The sequence below is a fragment of the Lagopus muta genome, chromosome 4, assembly GCF_023343835.1.
Source record: "Lagopus muta isolate bLagMut1 chromosome 4, bLagMut1 primary, whole genome shotgun sequence".
Classification (NCBI taxonomy): Eukaryota; Metazoa; Chordata; class Aves; order Galliformes; family Phasianidae; genus Lagopus; species Lagopus muta.
Genome location: NC_064436.1, coordinates 34,770,764 through 34,793,874, shown reverse-complemented (window position 1 = coordinate 34,793,874; position 23,111 = coordinate 34,770,764). Strand labels below are relative to the sequence as shown.

The following is a 23,111-nucleotide window of genomic DNA, read 5'->3' as shown; positions in this document are numbered from 1 at the left end:
GATTTACTAGAGGAAATCATAGTTGCATTTACTTAAACATAAAAACTCGCCATATGGTGAAAATATGAAACCTATTAAATAGTTTCAAACAATTCTTCATTTGTTCTGAAACTGGCCTGCTTTGGTTTGGTTCCACAGAATCAAAATTACCACAACTCAGTTATTCATATGTATTCACTGATTTCAGCTGGAGCACCATTCGTCACTGCCAATGATATAATGACTTAAAAATCACACAGAGGAAGCCAGCATTCTCAGCTTGGCAGTGTTATGATCAATTTGTACAAAAGCTACCTCAACTCAAAGCTGCAACTGGAGAGATTTGCTTCTCACATATAGTACTTCATACTGTTCCCTGACAGGACAGGACAAAGTTGCTCTACTTGGAAGCCTACAACTTCAAAAGATATTTGAGTACGTGGGGCTACAACCATAAATAGACGTACTCTTAGATATCCTTTTAACCAGTGGAGCTTATGCTGCCAAATTAGATGCCAAGATCCATCTTGTAAAACATATGGAAAGTATAAGATGACAAAATACAGGAGGGAAGTTGGCTCACGTAATCAGTATAAAGTCAGAAGAATGATGTGGTCTTTCATTTTAAGGCAGGTAACTACCTATCTGATTAGAGATTGTCTACCCTAAATTCTCTCCTCCACAGTACACAAGCAAGAATAAAATTATGCATAAAACAAACTTGCCCACCACAACCTCTCTACTAATATTATCATTACTTGCAAGATGAGCAGTCTGTTTTCAGTTCTCACTCTTCTCCACTAACAAAGGTACCCAAATGTAGCAACTTCGGGAATTTTTGCCACAAGTTCAATACAAATTAGATGCATAACTATTCAGGTTGTGAAATAAACATTCAGGTTTGCAAATAAACATATGCTAAGTTGCCATCTGACTTACCAACTACTTCTACAATGCTTGCATGGGAAAATGCCTTTCAATTTTTGCCACTGATCAAGTACATACTCTCACACTGATACACAGGGACATGAGCAACATCTGTGTGAGCTCAGCAGTTAAGTACTTTTAAGCATAAGGGATTCTCACACTTCAGAGAAATCTACTCATACACAGAGATGCCTCTACTAGTTGTTGGACATGGAAGCAATGTCCTGTGGCTCATCAGCAGGTTGTTCAATGAACCTTATCAATGACGGATCTCCATACTGGTGTCAGTTTTTTCTCACAGACACTATGTAGAGATAGACAGTTTTCTGCCTAATATGCAGACCAGGTTTTCATCCTTCCACACATAAAAGTGGACCCAAATTGTACTGTTTTATCATTATGTAAAACTTTTGTTCTATTTATAACATTCACTTCTTTCTGTGTACACATTTTGATCTATGTATGCACATGCATGCATACATACACAAACTTTTTAACTTAAATAAAAACTCCATACAATTTCTTGCATCTGTATTGGCCATAGCATTTCATTTTCTTACACCAGTATAAATCATGCTCCCAAAGTAAAATTGAGAAAGTATGAGATAAGAACAAGAAAACATTTTCAATTTTCTCAGACTCCTCTGAAAAGAGGAGGTGCCTCTGTGAACACATTGCTAAAATCTACTGCAGCTGTGGATTCACCTATGGTTAAGTCTGAAATGGAATAGAGACCCAAGAATTCATCCGTGATTTATTTTGCTGACTTTGTAGAAAATGTTGTTCTTTATGTCTGGGTCTTCTCAAAATATGTAATGATGAATACTGAGTGGGAAAAGAGATGGTAAGAACAGTCACATTATCCAGCCAGGATCTGCTTACAGAAAAAGCAAAGGCAAATGCCACAGCCATTTCCAGTGCATACCAAATACACAGCTCTAAATTCTAGACTTCAGTGAATGACTTCAAAAGTTGTTTTTATCTTTCTGAAAATATATTTTGAAGCAAAGCATGTAAGTATTTATCCTTTAATGATGAAGAACTACTGCTAAACCACATCCTTGTGGACATTATAGTAGACCATACCCTGAGCAGAACTCGCTGGATTCTAATTTGAGAAGCAGCACAAATAACCACTGGAAACTTGCAATTACAAAGTTGACTACTGACTGGGCTTTTGTATTTATAAAGGAACCTATCCACAATTAGGAAAGAAGTCTGCAAGGAAACATATACATTGAACTTTCCAAAGTTTAATGTATTATTCCCCTTACTAATAACTTAAAATGATTAGTACTGTGCTGAGGAGTAACAGCCTACAACCATGACTAAGGACTCTTTATTAATTTTGCATTTATTTTAAAAGACTTTACTCCTAGCTCTACTGCCTAGGAACTATATTTCTGCTTACTGACAGCATGTTAATTTGGATTAATATGTACATATTTGAATAAGAAAATACTGACTTCTGCTGATAGTCTTTCATAAAAAAAAACACAAAGCATATGCTAATCCTAAAGGATGAAGTTGTTATAATACTGAAAGACTCAGAAAATAGAACCTAGTTCACAGTACATAGCAAACAAGCACAGGACTAGTAACTGGTAAACCAAAACCTAAGCAGGATGATTGATTGTAAGACTTATCAATTAACAACAACAACAACAAAAAAAAAACAACAACAACAAAAACAAAAAAACCCCACTCAGCTGATAGATTTCTTTTAGTCACTCAAATATACAGAAGTAAGCTGCCATTTTGATACAGAAACAAATGTACTAATTGACACAAGGGAAATGAACAGCAGTTTTACTTCTGAAACAGGGGGTTGCTATCTCTGAGTTTTAAAAGAAACCATTAAATGTGTAGAGCAATCGCAATGATTTTTCCATCTGACTGAGAACAGCTAACTTCTAACCAACTGGCAACTCCTTTGCCACCTCTCCATGGGCAGCTGAATGGAGGACCTTCAGAGTTCTACAGCAACATGAAAAGCCTTCCTTTGAATGACAAATTTCTAGAATCAGGAAAATAAAAATGAAATCCAAATAACGAATTATACATCTTTTTTCACTCTAATCCTCATTTCAATTCTAAGGCAATATTCAACCTAAATTGTTTTGCTACTATAATTATTGACTTGATGAAAAGTATGCAAACAGAAAGAAGAAATCTGCTGCTTACCAGCCAGCCTAATTCCACTCTAAGGGAGTGAACAGACAAATTAACAGCAGCTCTGCTTTTTAGGTCAGTATAGCTGAATTCCCTTATAGCTCCAGGAAAAGGTTTCTTGATCTTACAGTCTTTCTCTATATGTAAAAGCTAAACATAGCCCTGTTAACTCACACAATTGTTTTGGAAGCCCGTGAGGGGATGTTTTAGGAAGGGACAACCTCACCTGTTTGGCCTTACCCAAAACTACTTCCAAGGCAGAAGGAACCTCCTATTGCATTCCTCTGAGAAACACCCCTAGATCATGCCACTGAAAACAACCATAAGATACTATGGTATCTTATGATACCATATCTTATATATCTTATAAGATATATTATATCTTATGATACTATGGATACTCAGATGCACACAGTGAGTTTTGAAAACAGAAGTATAGAAAAAGATTAAATAGAAGGGGTTCTTGCACGGTTCAAGGCTGCTCAAACTGCACACAAGGATATGAAAGCTCAAGACTTGGGACTCTTTATCCAGAATATCTGTGTAATTCAACATTTTCTTCAGTGTAAAAACAAAACAATAGCAGATTTTATACATGTAAGCTGCCAGAGTCAACACAAATTGAACCCTGTACCCCAAAATAAAAGGAAAGTAGCACATAGCCCTGGTTAGAAACAGCAAGATCCAACAAAGAAAAAAACAAAAAAAGATGCGTCTTGACTTTTCACAAAGCACTGAAAGAAACTGGATTGAAAAATGAACCCATGTGAACCTAATGAGGTTTAACAAGGCCAAAGTGTTGCATTTGGCTTGGGGCAATCCCAGATATGAGTATAGACTGAGAGATGAACTCACTGAGAGCAGCCGGTGGAGAAGAAGCTGGGGATCATGGCAGATGACAAACTGGACATGAGCTAGCAGTATATGCTGGGCTGCATCAAAGGAGGCAAGAAGAAAGAGGAAAGGCAGTGTTGCTCTCTACTCTGCCCTCATGAGGCCCTATCTGAGTACTGTATCCAGGCCTGGGGACTCCAACACAAGAAAGATGGAGAGCTGTTGGAGTGGGTCTAGAGGAGGGCCACGAAATGGTCAGAGGGCTGGAACACCGCTTCTGTGAAGACAGACTGAGGGAGCTGGACTTGTTTGGTCTGGAGAAGAGAAGGCTTCAAAGAGGCTGCTAATGCTTATAAGCAGGAGGAAAATCAACTTTTTACATGGGAAGATGGTGACAGGACAAGGGGGAATGGTTTTAAACTAAAAGAGAAGATATTTAGGTTAGATGTTGGGGGTAAATTTTTCACCAAGAGAGTGGAGAGGCACTGGCACAGGCTGCCTGGAGAAGCTTTGGGGGCTCCATCCCTGGAGGTGTTCAAGGCCAGGTTGGATGGAGTCCTGGGCAGCCCAATCTTGTCCTGATTTAGTTGTTGACAATCCTGCCCAAGGCAGGGGAGTTGAAACTACATGTTCTTTGAGGTCCCTTCCAACCCAAGTCATTCTATGTGATTCTACAATCACATCTACCCACTATGAAACTAAAAAACTATATACAGATGTAGATGATTTAGAGAAAACAATCTTTTTGAGTTTTACCACAGCATAAATAACTTCTTAGAAAAATGAGTATATATATTTTAAAAAGCGAATTGGTTTCCCAAGTCTTCATATGTCTAGAAATACTTCTCTTTCACAATGGATTTGTGACCTACCTTGAATTTAGCAGATATAATTTGTTAAAAATTTGTTAAAGAACATTTTGAAGGATGAGGCATGACACAGATAGACAATAACTGCAATACTGGCACCAAAGATTTAACCTGAATAACATTGCACTGAAGATGTCTAATCCAACAGCAACATTACCTGTTGTAGTATTTACTCCCAGTTTTGTTTGAACAGCTGTCAAATCAAAAATGAACTTGTGGATATAAGAGCTTAGAGTCTTCTCATTAAAGAAGGACAAAATAACAATAACAAAACAACAACACACCAAATTTTTATTAATGGTGCTTTTTTTGCAGAATGCCCTTCTCAAAGACAAATAAAAATGAAAACATTCTTTGTAACGTTCAATTTTTAAAGACAAAGACTTCAACATCACTTTGTGAACATTTGAAAACACCTTCCTTGATCACTTTGGATTTGAGCTGTCACTCCAAAGAGAGCTGACTCGACCACTTTGGACTTCTATATACACTACCATTGAAAAGTGGCCATCATCGCTGTGGTCACCGTCGTTGTCAACAGAACAACAATGCCTGACAACCCACCACTACTGAAGATCAGTGACTGAATTACAAACCACACTGGATCCACAGTGGTGACTATCCCCCTCTTGCTTCCTATAAAGACTCCTTGCTTCTTCTTTCCTATCTTTTCTATTGCCCTCCTTCCCTTCCCCATTACCCTAATTCATAATAGTGTCCATCCTCCCCTTCCCCATCTCCCTGATTAAGATTTGTAATAAACTGTTCAGATCAAAATTTGAATCATTGTTTCTTAATCTCACGCCAAGTATACAGATATCGAAGAACATCCTCCCCCTCCTATAAATTGGAGCGAGACAGGAGCATACACAGAATCAGCCTTTAGATCACTACAACAACATGATCTCATATTTTCCTACTAGACTGTGTCTTACAGATCTGACCTATATATCAGTTTATGCATATGTACGTATGCATGTCTGTGAAACACTTGCAAGACTGCATTGTTTCAAAAATCTAGGTAGCACCTCTTACTGCTTTTCTCTTTATTAAAATTGAAGAATAATGTGAAAATCCAAGTTTTATTTGGTTAATTTTTCTAAGGATCACGCAATCTGATGGACTAATACAACAACACTAGTTTTTTGTCCTTCAAAAAACATTCCATCTGAGATTTCAGTTGCGTATGACAGAAAAATAGTAGGCGTAGAAGGCATCTAAATTATTTACAAGTACATTTATAAATCATCTCAATAGAAGAGTTGCAGTTTATTCAACCAGCACATCTCAAATACATTTCTTAAATATATTGCATATGCCATTTCTCCAAGTCCAACTCCACTTAGGCTGCACTAAGACTGACACAACAGGAACCCTCTCAGCACTCAGTTGACACTGGTTACAAGAGATCACTGAGCATTCAGTGCGGCACATGACTTCATTAACCAAAATTCAATTCAAGTGATTGAAGTTTCACTTCAAAATGACATATATCTCCTGATAACACACTTCATGCTCACTCCAGCCACAAGCTCATTTCAAACAATTTTTTGTTTAACCACAAAGCATTTGCCCATCACTTTCAAGGACTGCATCAAAACATATCACTGCATACATTTCTACTAATAAGTGAAACACTGCACTTTTGTTTCTGCTGCTCATTCTTTCCACCTTTTTTTTTTAAGATCAGGCCGAGAATACGTGCAATAATGGAGATCCAATAATAATCTTTTTTCCTACCTTAGCTGAATTCCAGAAACACATACGGGTCATCAGAGCTCTCAATCTCTCATCCACACAAGGCATGAGTGGTTATTTCGTCCTTGTTTCTTTTGTCACTGGAGAGTGGTGACATTTTGCATGTAATATACAGCATCTGATCTCACTCCTGTTGTAATATGAGATGCAGGTGATGTTAGCAAACTAAGGGATGCATGCAACTTGAACATAACAAATAGGGCATTAAACAGATGATGCAACATAACAGCTAGTATTCTGAAAACACTGAGTCTGCTAATATACTGTCTGCCCTTGTTTACAGGGTATTACAGATTCACTACCAGTTTACAAGCTACTGGCATTATGAAACAACAGACTAAAACAAAACCAGCTATTAAATAAAACTAGGACAGGTAGCCTAAAACATTCAGTGAACAATTCTCCAAGTTAAGTGTATAAGAATTTCCTTCAGACTAAAACTTGAACTCTGCCTATTTTTTATATTGTTTTGTTTGTTTGTTTCTAATGTAATTCTCTATATAAAAATAAATAAATAAATGATAAATAAATCCTAAGGAAACTTAAGTGTGCACACTCTTACATTCACTTGCCTGACTGTTGCAGATGGAGGGTGCTAGTGTTCCAAAGCATTAAATAGATGTTTTCAGAGATGAAGAAATACAAACACTGTCTTCTGCTGGCCAAAGGTGATTGGTAATACTGTGGCCAGGTATCATTCTCTCTAACAGAGAGATTTTTGGCTATATAATGTTAATAATGGATAGTCATGAAGCCAGCTCTGTTAGGCTAGTTATAGCTTAGAATATGGTAGGAATTAGAGCTGTAGAGCTGTATTCACTGAACACGTTTCAATTTTGTCAAATTATTTTTGTCTTTTGTATATACCAAGGCACATTGAGAAGATGGAATAACTTAGGGATGCAAAGTAACATCTGAAAGGTTGTCACTGATAAACAGTTCAGTTATGCCACAAATATTTATGTAACTGCATTTGTAACACTTTAATATCACTTGAACTCTAAAAGTGACTGTTCAGAGGGTCTGATTACACTGTGTCTTCTAAATTGAACTTTCTATGAGTGGCTGCCAAACAACAGACAGATTCATTTGTGAATGGTATCTAAGCCACACACAAGAGATCAGTGGATCTCAGACTATATTTTGCAGAGAAGGCATGGTTTATACATCAGCATTTAAACTCCAGGCTGGACTACCATATCACAACTACTTAGAGCAGAAATCATTCAACACAGTGAGTTTCTTCATAAGCTGCCACAAGGCAGACAGCAAAAGAATATTCTCCCCTCTTTTAATGTAAAGCAATAAAAGAAAATAAATCAATTTCTGGTTTGGATTCAGAATTCCTTTACTTTTCCCAGCCTTCAGGAAGGAAAAACATCTCAGTAGATCAAAATGTTTTTCCTAGGTTGAAATACTCTTAGACTTTCTTCCCTATAACTCGCACACTCACTGAAAGCACTGGTGAGATGGAGGAAAGGAGGCAGAGAGTAGAGCTAACTGGGTAGAGCTGATTATAGTTTTTTGTTTGTTTGTTTGTTTGTTTGTTTTTGCAGGAAATACAAATTGAGTTGGTGAATCTAGCAGTATAAACAAGTGACAAAATAGTCTTATTTCTTCAGACTCTGAGAATAATTTATATAATTGCATATTATGTCATCAGCTCCATAAAATGTCATTGTTGTGCACTGCAAATAGCTCTAAGTTAAAATAAACTACAGTAAGAGGTCTTTGAAGAATAACGGCATTGGTACATATTGATGCAAATGCAGAATATTAAAGGTCACAAGTTAAAACACAGACCAGAAATCTATATTATTGTAACAGAATCACAAGTTTTGCCGCAGAACACATAAAATGCTTTGAGAATACTATGTCTGTTTAAACACATTTAAACATTTAAATGTGTTAAAAACATTTAAACACAACAACAAAATCATCCAGAATACATTTATTAACTTACCGTATTTCTTCCTCTTTCTGATTTTGAATTAGAACTTGCTGACATGAAGGATCCATCAAAATTTTGAAAATCTTACAGACAAAAAGAATTACAAATATCTTTTGTGTTTGCTGTTATTATCATGTTAAAGATTTGTACCAGCTTCTGGCTGTACATCTGATCAGACTGGAAAGCAAAGGAAGGAGTTTGCTGCTGTTCCCAACATTAGAGATGGAACTTTCTCAATGTTAACTGTAATAGAAAAATAAAGAGAACAAATTCAATGTCATGATCTGGAGAAAACCAGGCAATAAAAAGAAAACACAGCCTTCTAAAATAACAGTGGCACTTGTTTTTTTGGGAGGATTTCTAACTCTTCATATCGGTCTGCATTATACAGCTCACTGTGGAGGAGTCAATATTTTAATTAATGATGATTTTTTTTGTTATGTTGCAACAACAGTTAACAAAGCAAAATGAACATATGAACACATACACAAAAAATATCAACAATTACCTTTAAACCAAAATATTTCAATTTCTCACTTCTCAAAATCACCTGAAGGGAATATTTGCCAATTGAAGATTTTTACTCAAAGGAAAAAGTTTGAGGTTTTTTATGTTTTATTTTTGTTTATTTGCATAAGAAAGGTATGACCGAGTAGAAGTATACAAAGGTAAGTCTGCATTGCATATAAACTCCATTATACAGTTCAACACCAGGAATTCACCGAGATCATATTACCTTCTGCATGAAACACAAGCACCTCATGGAAAGAACAGGGCAGTTCCTAGCTGAGCCAGGTGCTGGTTCTGTAGGGGCTCAGGCAGATTTGTAACCACCTTAGTCCACAAGGGAAGATCCTTGTCTTCTTACATAACTACAGCTATGAGGTGGAACTGGGCTGCTGCGCCTATCTGTCTTTTCCATGAAGCACTGAAAGCATTAAGAAGATCAGTACTCCAGTCAGTTAGCTGCTGCTATTGAGTAAACACATGATTACTACTAATACATATAAGGTAATTTTCCCAGCAGCAAAATGAGTAACTTATCATTTTCATCCACCGACTTTCAGTAATTAGCTAAGATTCTAAGATTAGCTAAGATTTTTTTCTTTTTGCAAGGTGATTGATTCTCTTCTTAGTGTTTCTTTAGTGTAGTCACTTAAGAACTGTTTAGAAAAACTTTAAACTCTTTTTTTTTTTTTTCTTATTTTCTTCTGCTATTCCCTGTGCTTTAGTTTGCACTGACTACAGGGAAGAAAAAATGTAAAGGAAGAAAAATATTTTAAAAATCTGCTTATTTTTATGTGATTTAATTCTTGATTTTATTTTCGTCAAAAAGGCAAAACAAAAAAAGAGAAGTCTCCTTTGTGATGTCCTCCTATCCCAGCCACATTAATCATCTTTGCAGATCATTAATAACAGTTAAATTAAAAGCCTCAAATACATTGTCAGACATCTCAGTATTTGATATTGATTCTGCTGTCTGAACAGGTTAACTACATGATTTTTTATAACTGCAAGAATAAATTAAATTTCTCTGGACTTACAAGTCTGAAAAATAACATTCTCAAATAAGTTGAGAAGTATTTTTCAATCAGCCTGGTAATAACTGTTTCTATTGTATTAATCTTAGATGTGTACAACATATTTGATTTATATGGAAAAGCATTTATATAGAACTATCAAAGACTCCAATTTTCATATAACTCACAAGTACCAAAAAGGGAAGAAAGAGGACTTTGTATATTTTCACACACAGATCGGAGATGCAAAGTACTAAATCTTTATAATCGCACTTCTTTAAAGTCTGCAGGAATCCTAAACAATCAGAATCAATTAAGTATATGCATTTTAAATACACAAGTCGAATGGAACAAAATAGTGAAGTGTTACTGAATAATTTTAATTTGTGAAGTATTAGCCATGCAGTTTGTCTTCAGAACTAATATTCTGAAAAACGACTAAAACACAGGAAAAAACGTTCTACATTTAATTGAAGTTAAAAAGAACAGAGACTTTATAACTTTACACAGTAGAGATTATAACATGACACAAGATTACATAACACATACATGTAGTGTTACAACTTTCACACACCAGCATGACATCTATGCAACTTGTTCTACACTGAACTGGTATGTTAAGGAACAACAGAATATTAACTGTTCTTCACATGCAATTCTCTTTCAGAACCCTCTTCATATGAATTTATCTCAGTATGTAAATGCCATGGATTATTTTACACACTTACAATACAGTCTGGCAGACTACGCCTATTGCCTAACTATGCCTTATTCCTTTTAAATATCTAGGGGACATGGTTCTAATTTCAAATTTGCAGATTCAGCTAAAGATCACACCATTGCCAGCAGAAACCTTGCAGGTAACTCATTAAAGCCAAACTGGTCACATGTAGCTCAGGAAAGATCTATTGCTATTTCTGTGCTGGTGCTGTGGTGGTTGAAAAATCTATCACAAAAGACAGATCTGAGAAGAGAGATTAAAAAAAAATAAATCATGCTGTTCATTTAGTTGTTCCCACTGCAGTTCAGAAAACCTGAACTCTCTTCCCATAAAAACTAGAACCAGGGTGTTTCAACACTAGTTCATTTTATAAAACATTGTCTAAAATAAATACGAAAAATTGGCCAGTGACAGTCTTAATATTAACTGCTGATATCTCAGGATTTTCAAATCCAATCACTCTCTGAAGTTACATTTTTTCCACTCTTGTAGATAACAATTTCTTAGTTATCTAGATATGATATAAAGAAGACCTGCAGCAATTCTTTTCCAGAGTTTTACTCCAGTAAACAACTCAATGTGATATTTGGGAGAATTTCATTTTGTTACCTAGGTTTATTTCTCCCATGGCTCATTAACAAGATTAACAAAACAAAGGTAGTTAAATGGGATGAAGAAAACAAGGGCATCTGTTTTAGTAGTAGGAAAGACTGGGAACCAGCTGTTCACCAGAAAATCAAATACATATTAACCAGACAGCTGGAGCTGCTCAAGCCACTCACTCAGGAAGTCTTTCCACTTACCTTGCCAGTTACAGTGATGAGTATGAATATAATAGTTGAACTAAATTGTTTATTTATTTTTTTTACTACTGTCATGTTACACGCAACCACAAGCATTTCTGTCATTGTCTAGAACCTAAGTTGACAGATTTCCACAGTTTCTATGTCCATACATCCTGACATCTCAAGAATCAATTCAAGTTAATCAGTTCCATCTAGTAATAAGAAAGCTGTAAATAAAGTGAGATAAAGTCATGTCACAATAAAATGCGGCATTATAAGAATTGAATAAAATATGCCTGAATAGAATCAGCAATCAATCACATAGACAAATTCTGTCTGGCTTCCACTTCAAGATTTGTAATGGAGCGTGAAGCTTAGATATAGAAATAGTTGCAGACAGCCAGGGGTTGAAATGTCCAAGCTTTCCAGGCAGCATCACTAATATCTAGGTTTCTAAGGCAGGAGCTGAGAAAGCAAAATTTATTTAGAGCTGGTTGGATTTTTTAGTTTGTTTCTTTTAAATTGTCTCTTCAACTTCTTATTTTCAACTTCTTATTTTCCTTCAAGTGATTGCCTTTTTTTCTGTCCTGCTACCATATAAAAAAGTGAGAAAAATAACATGCGAACACAGTTGTTTCTCCTGACTATGCCTACTAGTCAGGTGAGAAGTCTGGAGTATGTACACATACAAGTGGAACACTTTGGAACATGAGATCCATTCTTCTCACACATCATAATTAGCTGTCAGTTTCACCATGGACATTTTCCATGTGCACTTTGAGGTAGTCATTTCTTGTAAACTTCTTGTGGCAAAGCTGGCATTCTGCCATTGGTCGATTGGGGTTGTGAGTCAGCTTATGTCGAATCAGCATTTTCTTCAGGCTGAAGGACAAATCACAAACCTAGGCCAGAGAAGACAATACAAAGACAACAACAGAGATCTTAAAACTTTAAATATGTACAATTTTACATCACTGACGTCACAGCTATGCATGCCTGCAAGACTAAATAAATGAGTTTGTCTTCAAAAGAATAACACTTCAGAGAACACTTCTAAGATTATTACTCTGTCTTTCAATGCTGTACCTTAACGATCTGCAACACATGGAGGTATTCCAGTAACATTACTTTTTGAAAACCTATTTTTCTCTCTGGACACAACAAAAATTTAGACAAAAATCTCACAAGCATCTGTCAATTTAACGTCAAGGGAAACGCTTTCTTTCTGATCAGCAGAATGAGATCCGTGGAATCACAAAAATCAGTTCAAATTGCTCAGTTATGAGGAGGCAGAAATGAGAAAGAGGGGGTTCTCAGTACTGCAACAAAGCTTAATAACAATAAAAGAGGAAGCCCAACTGTCGTGGTGTTCTTTTGCCTGGCCAAGGAAAAAGACAATAGTTGCAAATTAAAGTGCATTTCCTTTGCTTTATAACCGGCTGTTTCTTCCCTTCCTCCTCTGCACTCCATGCTTTCAAGTCCACTCTGCTATTTGAATAGATATTATATAATAGATATATATAATAGATACTCTGCTATGCTAAAACAATCATTTCTTACACAAATTTCTGTATTGCAGTTAAAATGAAAGGTTAACAATAAGTTCAGCTAGGAGAAGTTAGAAAAGAAAGAAAAGTAAGAATCTGTAGGCAAGACATCAAGTTACTTGATATCATGTAGTTAATGCTGTCACATTCAACTTCCATCCAAGTATATACTGTAGGCATGAATTTCCCAGAAAAAAATATTTTTAGAATGTATGCTCCTGATTTGACAAATGAAACAGTCAGCGATCATATCAGTAGATGAACATGTACAGGCTTGCAATCTTGGAATTCCAGACAAAAACAAGTCTTGTGCAGAGGAAACTCAAGAGAATCCAGCAGAATCTCTCTGATGTAAAACAGAATTTTAAATTTATATTGGTATCAAACTAGTAATGAAAGTGCTGGATGGCTCTTTTTAAAAGCAAAGTATACAAACAGAATTGACTATACAAACAGATAATTGTGACTTGCAGAATACATATACTTTTGGTATACTGATAGACAGTCAGATGAATATGAGCCAGCAGTGTGACCAGGTGGCCAGGAATGCCAGTGTCATTCTGGCTTGTATCAGGAATGGTGTGGTGTGTAGGACTAGGGAAGTAATCCTGCCCCTGTACTCAGCATTGGTGAGGCACCACCTCAAGTACTATCTTCAGTTTTGGACACCTCAGTACAGAGGGGACACTGATATGATGGAGTAGGTCCAGAGAAGGGCAACAAGGCTTGTGAAGGGCTTGGAGAATATGCCCTATGAGGAGAGACTGAAGGAACAAGGGCTGTTTAGTCTAGGGAAAAGGAGGCTGAGGGGAGACCTTATTGCTCTCTTCAAATATCTGAAAGGTGCTTACAGCGAAAATGGGGTTGGTTTCTTCTCACTGGTGACAGGATGAGGGAAAATGGCTTGAAGTTGCACCAGGGTAAGGTTAGGTTGGGCATCGGGAAAAAGTTTTTTACAGAAAGGGTTGTTAAGCACTGGAGTAGGCTCCCCAGGGAGGTGGTTGAGTCACCGTCCCTGGATGTGTTTAAAAGCCATTTGGATGTGGTGCTCAGGGACATGATTTAGCAGAGGGTTGTTAGAGTTAGGGTGGTATGGTCAGGTTGAGGTTGGACTCGATGATCTTTAAGGTCTTTTCCAACCTGAACAATTCTACGATTCTATAAATGCCAGCTAAGGCAAAACCATACAATGACCATAAAAAAGGCAACAGCCTGAGGCAAGTTTTGTACCAAAAATATTTTTCCCCAGACAAGAACATTGTATGTGCTATTGCGATGGAACATTTCTGAATTTATGACATGATGTAACAGAGAGAACTATTATACAGCAACTGTAACTCTCCAACTTTTTTCCTTAAGCATATAATTACCTGTTTCAGCCCCAAGCAACAGTCACTCTTTGTTAAGGGATGATGAATGTTACTTACAGAATTCACTGGTTGGGTCTTAATACTTCTTTTGTCAAGTACCATTTTCTATTTCTCTTCCACAGAGAAACTCATGTACCTAATCACTACCATCACACTTGCCCTCACATTTGAATGTGTTAGAAGTGTCATGTCTTTGTAAACACACATTTACTGAAAGCTAGGAAGTCAATCATGGATATACACACACAAGCTGCATGTATTCTGTGCATCTTACATACACCTCACAATTTAAAAAACAAAAACAAACAAAGAAAAAAAACAATGAGAATATAGTAAGAGGTAGAGTTCAAGATGCCAGATTAAGCTTCCGCTAAGCTAACTTATAAAAATTTCAGCATGAAATTGCATATTGCATTTACAAAAAGAGAAGACAGACAGTTTGCAGAAACACTCCAAGGTAGAAGGAGAATCTGTAGTATCCACTTTGAATATGACAAAAATGTCAGAACATAAAACCACAGAACAAAAAAAAAAACAGCCTAAGAGCCATTCAGACCAGCATTAACCTTCCTCCAAAAGTTTTCAATAGCAAAAAAGGCTAAGGAGCAGGGCAAATATAACATAAACCTCTTTATGATGCAGTAGGCCAATCAGCTTTAGAGATTTCCTCAGTAGTTCTTAGTATTAAAAATAAACTATTCTTATGAATATTATTAAAGATAAATCTCTTGATTTTTAAGATGAACTGCTTATAGCACAGTCTCATGGTAATTTTTTTCATTTATAATGCTCACTAAACAACTGGATCTAGAACCACATGTCCTGCTGTTGCTTTAAGGCTCTAGGATATTTTACTATCAGACTTCTTCAAAAAGAAAACAGGGAATGCATTACCTAAAGTGACATATCTTGTGCTTATAATAAAAAAGTTTTGATTGAATAGGGAGGATGGAGACAACTGACGTGTAAAAATAAGTGCAGAGTCAACTAAAGATGGAGTGGTGGGAAATACTGCACTGGAAATAAACCAGGATAAGTAGCGCTTGATCTTTCTGTCCCAAAAGAATAACATCTCGTCTCTGAGGAAACTGAAGTTGAACTGGCCTTCCAGTTAAAAACAGGCAAGTCTTCAGAGGACAGAAAGCCAATATACTAGGATAAACATATTTTGTGTTTCTGTATTTCAGTTTTCATTTTCCCTTGTGAAATATTAGAAGTTTAAAATAGTAATATTCAATTTCCACTGTTATCAATGGAAAGTGAAGTCTTTGATTGATTAAAAGATCTAAAATTGCTTTTGATGACTGATAATACACAGAAATGACCATGTAAAGAAAGTGCGGCACCTTCATATGGACTATATGGATTACTTTTACATGTAGCACAAGCCTGTATTACATGAAACAGGAAAGCACTGTAAACACTTGGGCAACTGAATATTGCATGAATGAGCAGTAGTGGCAACTGCTGTGCATGTTAAAACCCTGAAAACTCAGCAATCTCTGTAGTGTGTTCTTGGCCAAACATGCATGCTGAAGAATGATTTTAGTGAAACATGACTGTAATTGAAAGCATTAAAAACATCTGCAATAAGTGAAGGTACATAAGACTAATTCAATCAGTACTAGAATCACAAAACAAAGAACCTGCACTCATTTTCTTCCCTGAATTGATACCCTCACTAAATCTTTGAACAACAATTTTCAATCCTGTATTTGGTAATTCTGAATGTCATTTCTTTCCAATTGTTTCTGCACAATCAACCTTTCCACACATCCTGGAAGTGATGAGACACATCGTATAGAATGGGGCATACTGTAATTGACAGTGATCTATGAGCTGTAATACAGTATTCCGCAATTCAGAATTGCAAACATACACAGCATCTGTGATTTCTTCATTGTTCAAAGAAAACACATGGATAGTTATTGAAAATAACACACCAGATTTCATTAAACAAAAATAAGAAATTCTAAATTTATACTTGTGTTACTGAACAACATCAGAAGCATTCAGATTCCATGTAATGTCTTTAATAACTTTTTCTGTATAAGCTGCTCTCTCCAACTATTAACCTGTCAAACAATCAGAGGGAAACCCAACTAGCATGAATTTGTAACTTGCAATACCTAAATCGCATTAAGAACAGTGAAAATAGCACTTTTGGGAGTCAAAACCATTAAAAAAGTGAGTGCAACGCTCTTGGCAACAGCAGAGGCTACGTAAAATTCACCAGAATGGTCTTTCATGAGTTAGGCAAAGACCCTATTACGGGTAACTTTATGCCACAGCTAATGGATGCAAGGCCATATTCTCACCGAAGATAAGCCTTGCTCCTGCACTGAAATCAAGAAAACAAAGGGATAGATCAACTCACATCACACTGAAACGGCTTCTCTCCGGTGTGGGTTCTCATGTGCTCATCTAGGCCTCGTTTTTGACTGAAAGCCTTGTTACATTCAGAACATTGGTATGGCTTTTCCTGTATGAAATGACAACAGTGAGTGAAAGTGAGTCAACACAGAGCCCAAGTCATTAAAGGAGTGGAATTCCATGCTGGATGATGGTGCAAGTTTTATATTTTCTCTAAGGGATTACAGTCAGTGAAAACAACAGAAAACGACTTTCAGATGATTAAGTGAAAGCTGGGAAAGCTGTGGCCTGACAGTTTCCACTTCAACACCCACTTATGAATTAATTATCTGTTCCAGTCTTTAAAACCCAGCCATTTTGGAAATCTGTTTTTTGTAACATGAAAGGTATGAAAACGTAAAATTTCAATGTGTTTTCCTTCATCCACCACAAAAGCTTAAAGAAAAAAAGACTAGTAAGATGTCTATAAAACCTCACATTCTTTACCAGGTTTCCAAGCAAGGAAAGAAATGAAGGGAAGAACTGGGGGTACAAGAAAAGGTTGCAGTAGAGGAAAAAAAGCTTATTTTGAATAAAGTGATGACAGAAGGTTAATAACATATTCAATGCAGAATCCCAAAAGTACAGATGGCAATCTAGCCATCTGCATTTTTTTAGAACTATTGGTTAGCAGCTACTGTAACACACAATGTTATAAAAGTAGCAAGTTCACTGACCTCAAATACTTAAATATTAGAGGTATGTACGGAAAATCACTTATATAGAGATTTCCTTCTTCAAATTTCTTCCGTAATTTATAAATCTACATATAGGTAATTCCTCCTTTATTCCACTACATTTACGAAAGAACTGCATGGAAAACAACATCTAAATAAAGTAATTAAATATGAACATAAGCATTATGGCACTACAAATTGTTCCACTGATGACTCTGAAGGTCTAGAGGCACTTTTATTTTCAGTCAATTGTACTTCTTCCGTTTTCACCCTACTTTTTTTTTTTTCCTGTGTTCCCTAATTACATATCGCTTGAAATCAAAAGACAGATGTTAAAATAACCACTAAGGATTTTCTACTAGGTAAAATTGGAAATAAAGACTGACAATCAAGAGGCAATAAAAATGTTAACTCCATGATTTAACAAATAATAGTAATTAACCTTATATGGTCTTTTGGGAGATAGTGGGAGATCTATGCTAAGGGAGAAAGAACAATTCAGGTAAGGTTTTGAAGCTAAAAACTGATATTGAATTCCTATTCTGAGTATGTAGGGGAAAATAAATCTCTATATATTGCTTAATCCTGCCAGGTGCTCAGCATAAACTGTATAAATTAAACAAACAGAATATCAACCAGTGCTGCTTTGGGTAAATCCCAAGCTCTTTCTTTAGGGCCGCTCTTTGCAGTATCCAGAGTTCTTCTGTTGCAAGCTATGAGAGTGAGCTCCCCATGAAGTTCCCTAGAAAAGGTTCTGTCAAAGAAATGTCTCAGCTTGCAGTGACAGGAATATGTATCAACACAGAAAAGTAGTTCTTTAGCAGTATCAATTTTACATTTTAGTATTATGAAATTTTTAAAAGTACATTCTAGTTTGATGCAAGACAAAACTGTCTGCTGACACAGCCTGACTATATGGTGTCCAGCTGCACATCATTAAATAGGCCTAATAGAAGCCCTTAACAAAGTTTTCTATATAAGATTCTCCTTTGTAAGAGATTCTTCTTTGTGTTTTTTTCAACAATAACTTAATTTTGTAATTTCCATAACACTTTAGTGTATAGTAAAACATAAATTACTTATAAATGATCTGATCTTAAATTGCCATCTAGACTAAAAACTTTTAATGAAAAATTTCTCTGGACTGCCTGAAGACTTCATGAAGCATTATTTTTTAAGGCAATACATGGATAAGCCATATGAAAAGCAGGTTAAACTGCAACACTTTAATTGGCTCAGCATTGTGGTTAATATAAACCATATTTTCTGTGAGTTCTCAGAAAACAACCTTTCTTTGCATGGGTTGTAAAGAAAGGTTTCTTTGCATGGGAAAATGTAAAATATATGATGTGTATACATAAAACACCTCTAAAAAAATTCAATTATTGAGAACAGTGTCAGGTGCATTTGCTTCCATTTTATTATCTTGTTCTAAAGGAAACTGAAGGGTAAAACTTGATTATGATTAACTTCACCATTTCAGATCCAAATGGGCTTCAGAGTTGCCCAGGTTCCATTCTAGAGAGAAAACCAATATGAACACCAGGAAGTTAGTCACAAGCCTGGGCAGAAATATTGCCCCTGAGGTTATATGCATTTATTTGTATGATCTGTATAATTCCTTACTGCGGGGAGGGGGGGGGGGGAAGCAAAAAGGCATATCTATTTATTCTCTTGGTATTTACATTCAAATTCGCATATGTAGTGTATGAAATGATATCCAAAGAAGTCTTTGATCTTATTTTTAGATCTCTTACATCTGTATATATCATTGACTTCAGCAGTCACAGTTTTGATTCACATTAGCCTGCTCTCTCCATTAAGCTGCCCTTCATTCATAACTATGTCCATTAAAAAAAGCATAAGATAAATTATAATAAAAAAGCTGTGTTATCCAGTTATATATATACACACATATATATGTATGTATGTATGTATTTAAAAACACAGCAAGAAGTCTGAAGAAATTGAAATGCCACCACAAAAGGACAACATCGACAATTATGAGATTTGAATAAAGTTGGAAAAGGGAATAACCAGCTAACTGTCAACAAAACAGGAAGTCAGTGAAAGGATCATATAAGTTTGGCTTCAGAAGAGTTAGCAGCTGCTAGTAGAATAACTCTACCCTCAGTTCTAAAGGCATTTGCCAGTCCATGGTTATGGTGGCAGCACAGCCAAAGGACTACATGTGTTTCCTTTTATTGATGATTCAAGTGAGGAAGGGAGCTGGGAGATCAAGAGAGACAAGATTTGGCTGATAAGTAAGTGATTCAATATTACTCTTTTAAGTATATCATATTACTCTTTTAAGTATACCAGGTCTAAATAGAAATATATAGATGGGGATTTATAACGCCTCTGCCTCTAAACACAGAAAGGCAAGAAAGGTCTAGGAGAGCCTAAATGAGACTTGCCATTCTGGAAGGTGTTTCTCTGTAAAAATGGTATTCTAACGTAGAAGCACCCATCTTTGATGGTTTTCAGTTTATCAAATAAAAAAAATAAAAAAAATAAAATAAAAAGGGAGAGAGGAATTTTAACAACCATGATAAATAAAACAGAATCTTCTCTTCAGTGCACACCTTCTCTGCCTTTGGATGGCAGAATCATAAATAACAACCTTGGATTCAACACAAAGTGTGCATTGCACTGAAAAAAATGAGAACAGGACAAATTTTAAAGGCCATTTGATGCCAGCCTCAACAGATTGGTGGAACATGTGTACAGTGTATCCTGCAACAACAGCAGATGGAAATACTTACATGCATAGTATCTGAACTGCTAACTGCTGCTGTAGTTGTCTGTTGCTGCAGTTGTTGCTGTGTAAACTTGCTAAAATTGATTGCAAAGGAAAAGCATTAATGATTTTGGTATGACCCTTTCCAAGCAACCATTTAAATCTGACCCTGGAACTATCACGAGTTCATCATCAGCAACAAGAAAAAACACAATCCAGAAGACAGTACTTCCAAATAAAATACAACTCAAGATTCAAAGTTAAGAGTGTAAAGAATTAAGAGTGTAAAGAGTTAAGAATAGTTCTGGCAACCCTTTCAAAGATGGCAAGCGCAAGCTAAAACTGGGATAAACCCATACTCAAGAGATCCTATTCTTTACTTTTTTGAGTAATTTTCTACAGTGATTGCAGAGTTATACTACTCAAAGTGAACTTGTTGACTACAGAAACATTACTCAATAATCTTTTTCAGAGCTTAGAATTGTAACTGACATACAGAGCATGCTTAACATACCACTGCTATCCAGAACTGTGCTCATTTTTTAAATCTGAATTCAGCTGATTTACTTCCTATCAAAAATCCACCTATTGCTCATCTCTTTTTGTAGATCATGTTCATACATCAAAGCATTCATGAGAGTTACTAGAATGTCAGGGTGAAATACACTGACCATCTTAAGTGTTACACGACAATCTATGAGCCGGATGTGAATTTTCTTTGTGCTGACAACTGAACATTCAGGGAAGCCAAGAGAAACATGGAAAAACATATTACATCTTATATTACTTAAATAATAGTAAAAGATAGTAAAAGAATTTTTTTTTTCCTCTGGAAACATTTTAAATTCTTATCTTTATAACACACTAGTCTAGAGGCAAACATGACATATTTGGGGAAAATGAACAATAAGGTTGCTACCTGTTATCATATTACACAAACAAATCTTCTTGGTAAAGCCAGAATAATTTTGAAAAGATCTCAATCCAAGTTCCTTAGTAAACAGCAAATATAGAACTTTAAGGGGTGTCATTTACTCTTACTGAAGGAAACATAAGAGCTAAAAGAATAAAGTGTTGTTGAAAATATTAGCAAGAATGGAAAAACGTGGACTAGAACAAACAAACACGATCACTCAGAAAACATTAAAGTATATCAGCCAGGCTTGCAGCTACCAACAACTGACATCTCAACTAGCATCCCTGGAAATCCAGAAGCTCAGTCACTCTGAACAACATAGGAAAAGCAGTGGTGTAACCTACTGTAGAATTTAGGACAGACATACACTGACTTCTGCAAGCGTTATTTAAAGGTCATCTTAAGCATTCAGAGAAGTTTAAGACATAAATGTTTTATATTTCACATGCACCGTTTCTTTGTATGCTTTAAACCTTTTGCTAACACTTGTTACAGCCTATTTTATTCATTACTGATTATAAATGCTGATGTGTCCCTCAAACTACAGTCAGAAGCTCTTTGGCCAACTGCAGATGACATCTACTAAAAAAGGTGACCAGAATAGGTACCATTTTGGTCAACAGTCCCATCTGAAAGGGAGCTGAAGACACAGAACCACAAGAGCCTGGAAGGAGTTCAACCTGAGGTAGCCTACACAGGGTTCATAATGCATACCTGTAAACTACTAAAACTGCAAGGTGAGCTGTGAGTAACAGCAAATGTCTACCAAAAGTAAAAGAGAACTTCAATGAATAAGAAGACACAGAGAACCTGAAGGATCCTTCTGCTTGGCCTAGAAACCCCTCAACAGATAGTGTCAGACCATGCTGAGGGAGCCAGGCCAAGCAGGTAGCTTTTCATAAGAAGACATGTTAGACAGCAGCTGTGTTAACAGACTGTTAAGCCTCAGCAAATTCCAGTGTCAATACACATTTTTTTCCATACAGAGAAAGAGTGATGGGTAGTTTCACCATCAATGAAGCGGTGACATATAATGTAACAATCAATTCTGTTAAAAAGATCAGCTTTCATCTTCATTGAAGGGTAGGAAATTGAGAAACAGTGCAGTATGAAAGACAGTAAAGTGTCTACTGTGGCTTATGTAGTTACACTTCAGCCCTTAAAACAAACCATTAAGCTGATTAATGTCAGGAAAAAAACATCAGTGACACGTTCTTCTAGGTCATCACCACTAGCAACACATCCCCCGTTGAGAAGAGAGACTAAGTCACTTCAGATCACAGATGGTGCAAGTTAATGGAATCCAGTTTTGTATGTAAGTTTGAAAAATGTGAAAGAACTAACAAGATGCTCTCTTAGTAATTGGGGGGGGGTTTAGAAGTCATAGCAAGCAGATCTCCCACAGACAAAGGTCCACTTAAACTTGCATTAAATTACTGAAGAAATGTTGACACAGGAAGACAAAGGCTGATGAGAATTTATAACTCTCCAGAAGTAGTAGGGCTTTGAATCTTATAATGATTAAAGCTCAATAAGCAAGAGAAAGTTAGGCAGTTAATAAATCACTTTAGAAATACACACTTCCTCCACTGAGAAGTAAAATTCTTCTAAAAATATTTCCAGTGGCTACAACAGGCACAGTAATCTTCCTGTTGAAACAATAGTGAAATGCTCCCAGCAAATTTAAGCAAAATTATTTATTAGGAAAGTTCTGTATTACTTCAGTTTTGGGGTTTTTGAAAAAATTCTGCAATCTTCTAAAGACAGCTACAGAGAACATAAAAACGCACATCTTCATTTAAATGCCTGTCAGAAGTAATAAGGTGCATTTCTTCAAAAACTCTACTATTTGCACTTAGTTTGTCTTTACTATACCATTAACATGTTTCTTTCCACAGTAGTTCTACCCATTTGCTATCTACAATTAATTGTG

At 36.0% G+C, this 23,111-nt stretch overlaps 1 protein-coding gene across 6 annotated transcripts in view; it reads right to left on the bottom strand.

Moving 5' to 3' along the window:
* Positions 1-9,452: 9,452 nt before the first annotated feature.
* The window catches only part of PRDM5 (PR/SET domain 5), a 103,881-nt gene continuing 90,222 nt past the window's right edge, over positions 9,453-23,111 (bottom strand). For 5 of the 6 annotated variants that reach the window (XM_048942675.1, XM_048942676.1, XM_048942673.1 and 2 more), the window contains 2 exons: positions 16,811-16,915; positions 9,453-12,418 (listed from right to left, as the gene is read on the bottom strand). In XM_048942675.1, the coding sequence (XP_048798632.1) occupies positions 12,254-12,418; positions 16,811-16,915 (270 nt within the window). In that variant the 3' untranslated portion in view covers positions 9,453-12,253. Of the gene's footprint in view, positions 12,419-16,810; positions 16,916-20,287; positions 20,358-23,111 lie in introns of those variants that run through there. The other variant, XM_048942677.1, reaches the window with a different exon arrangement.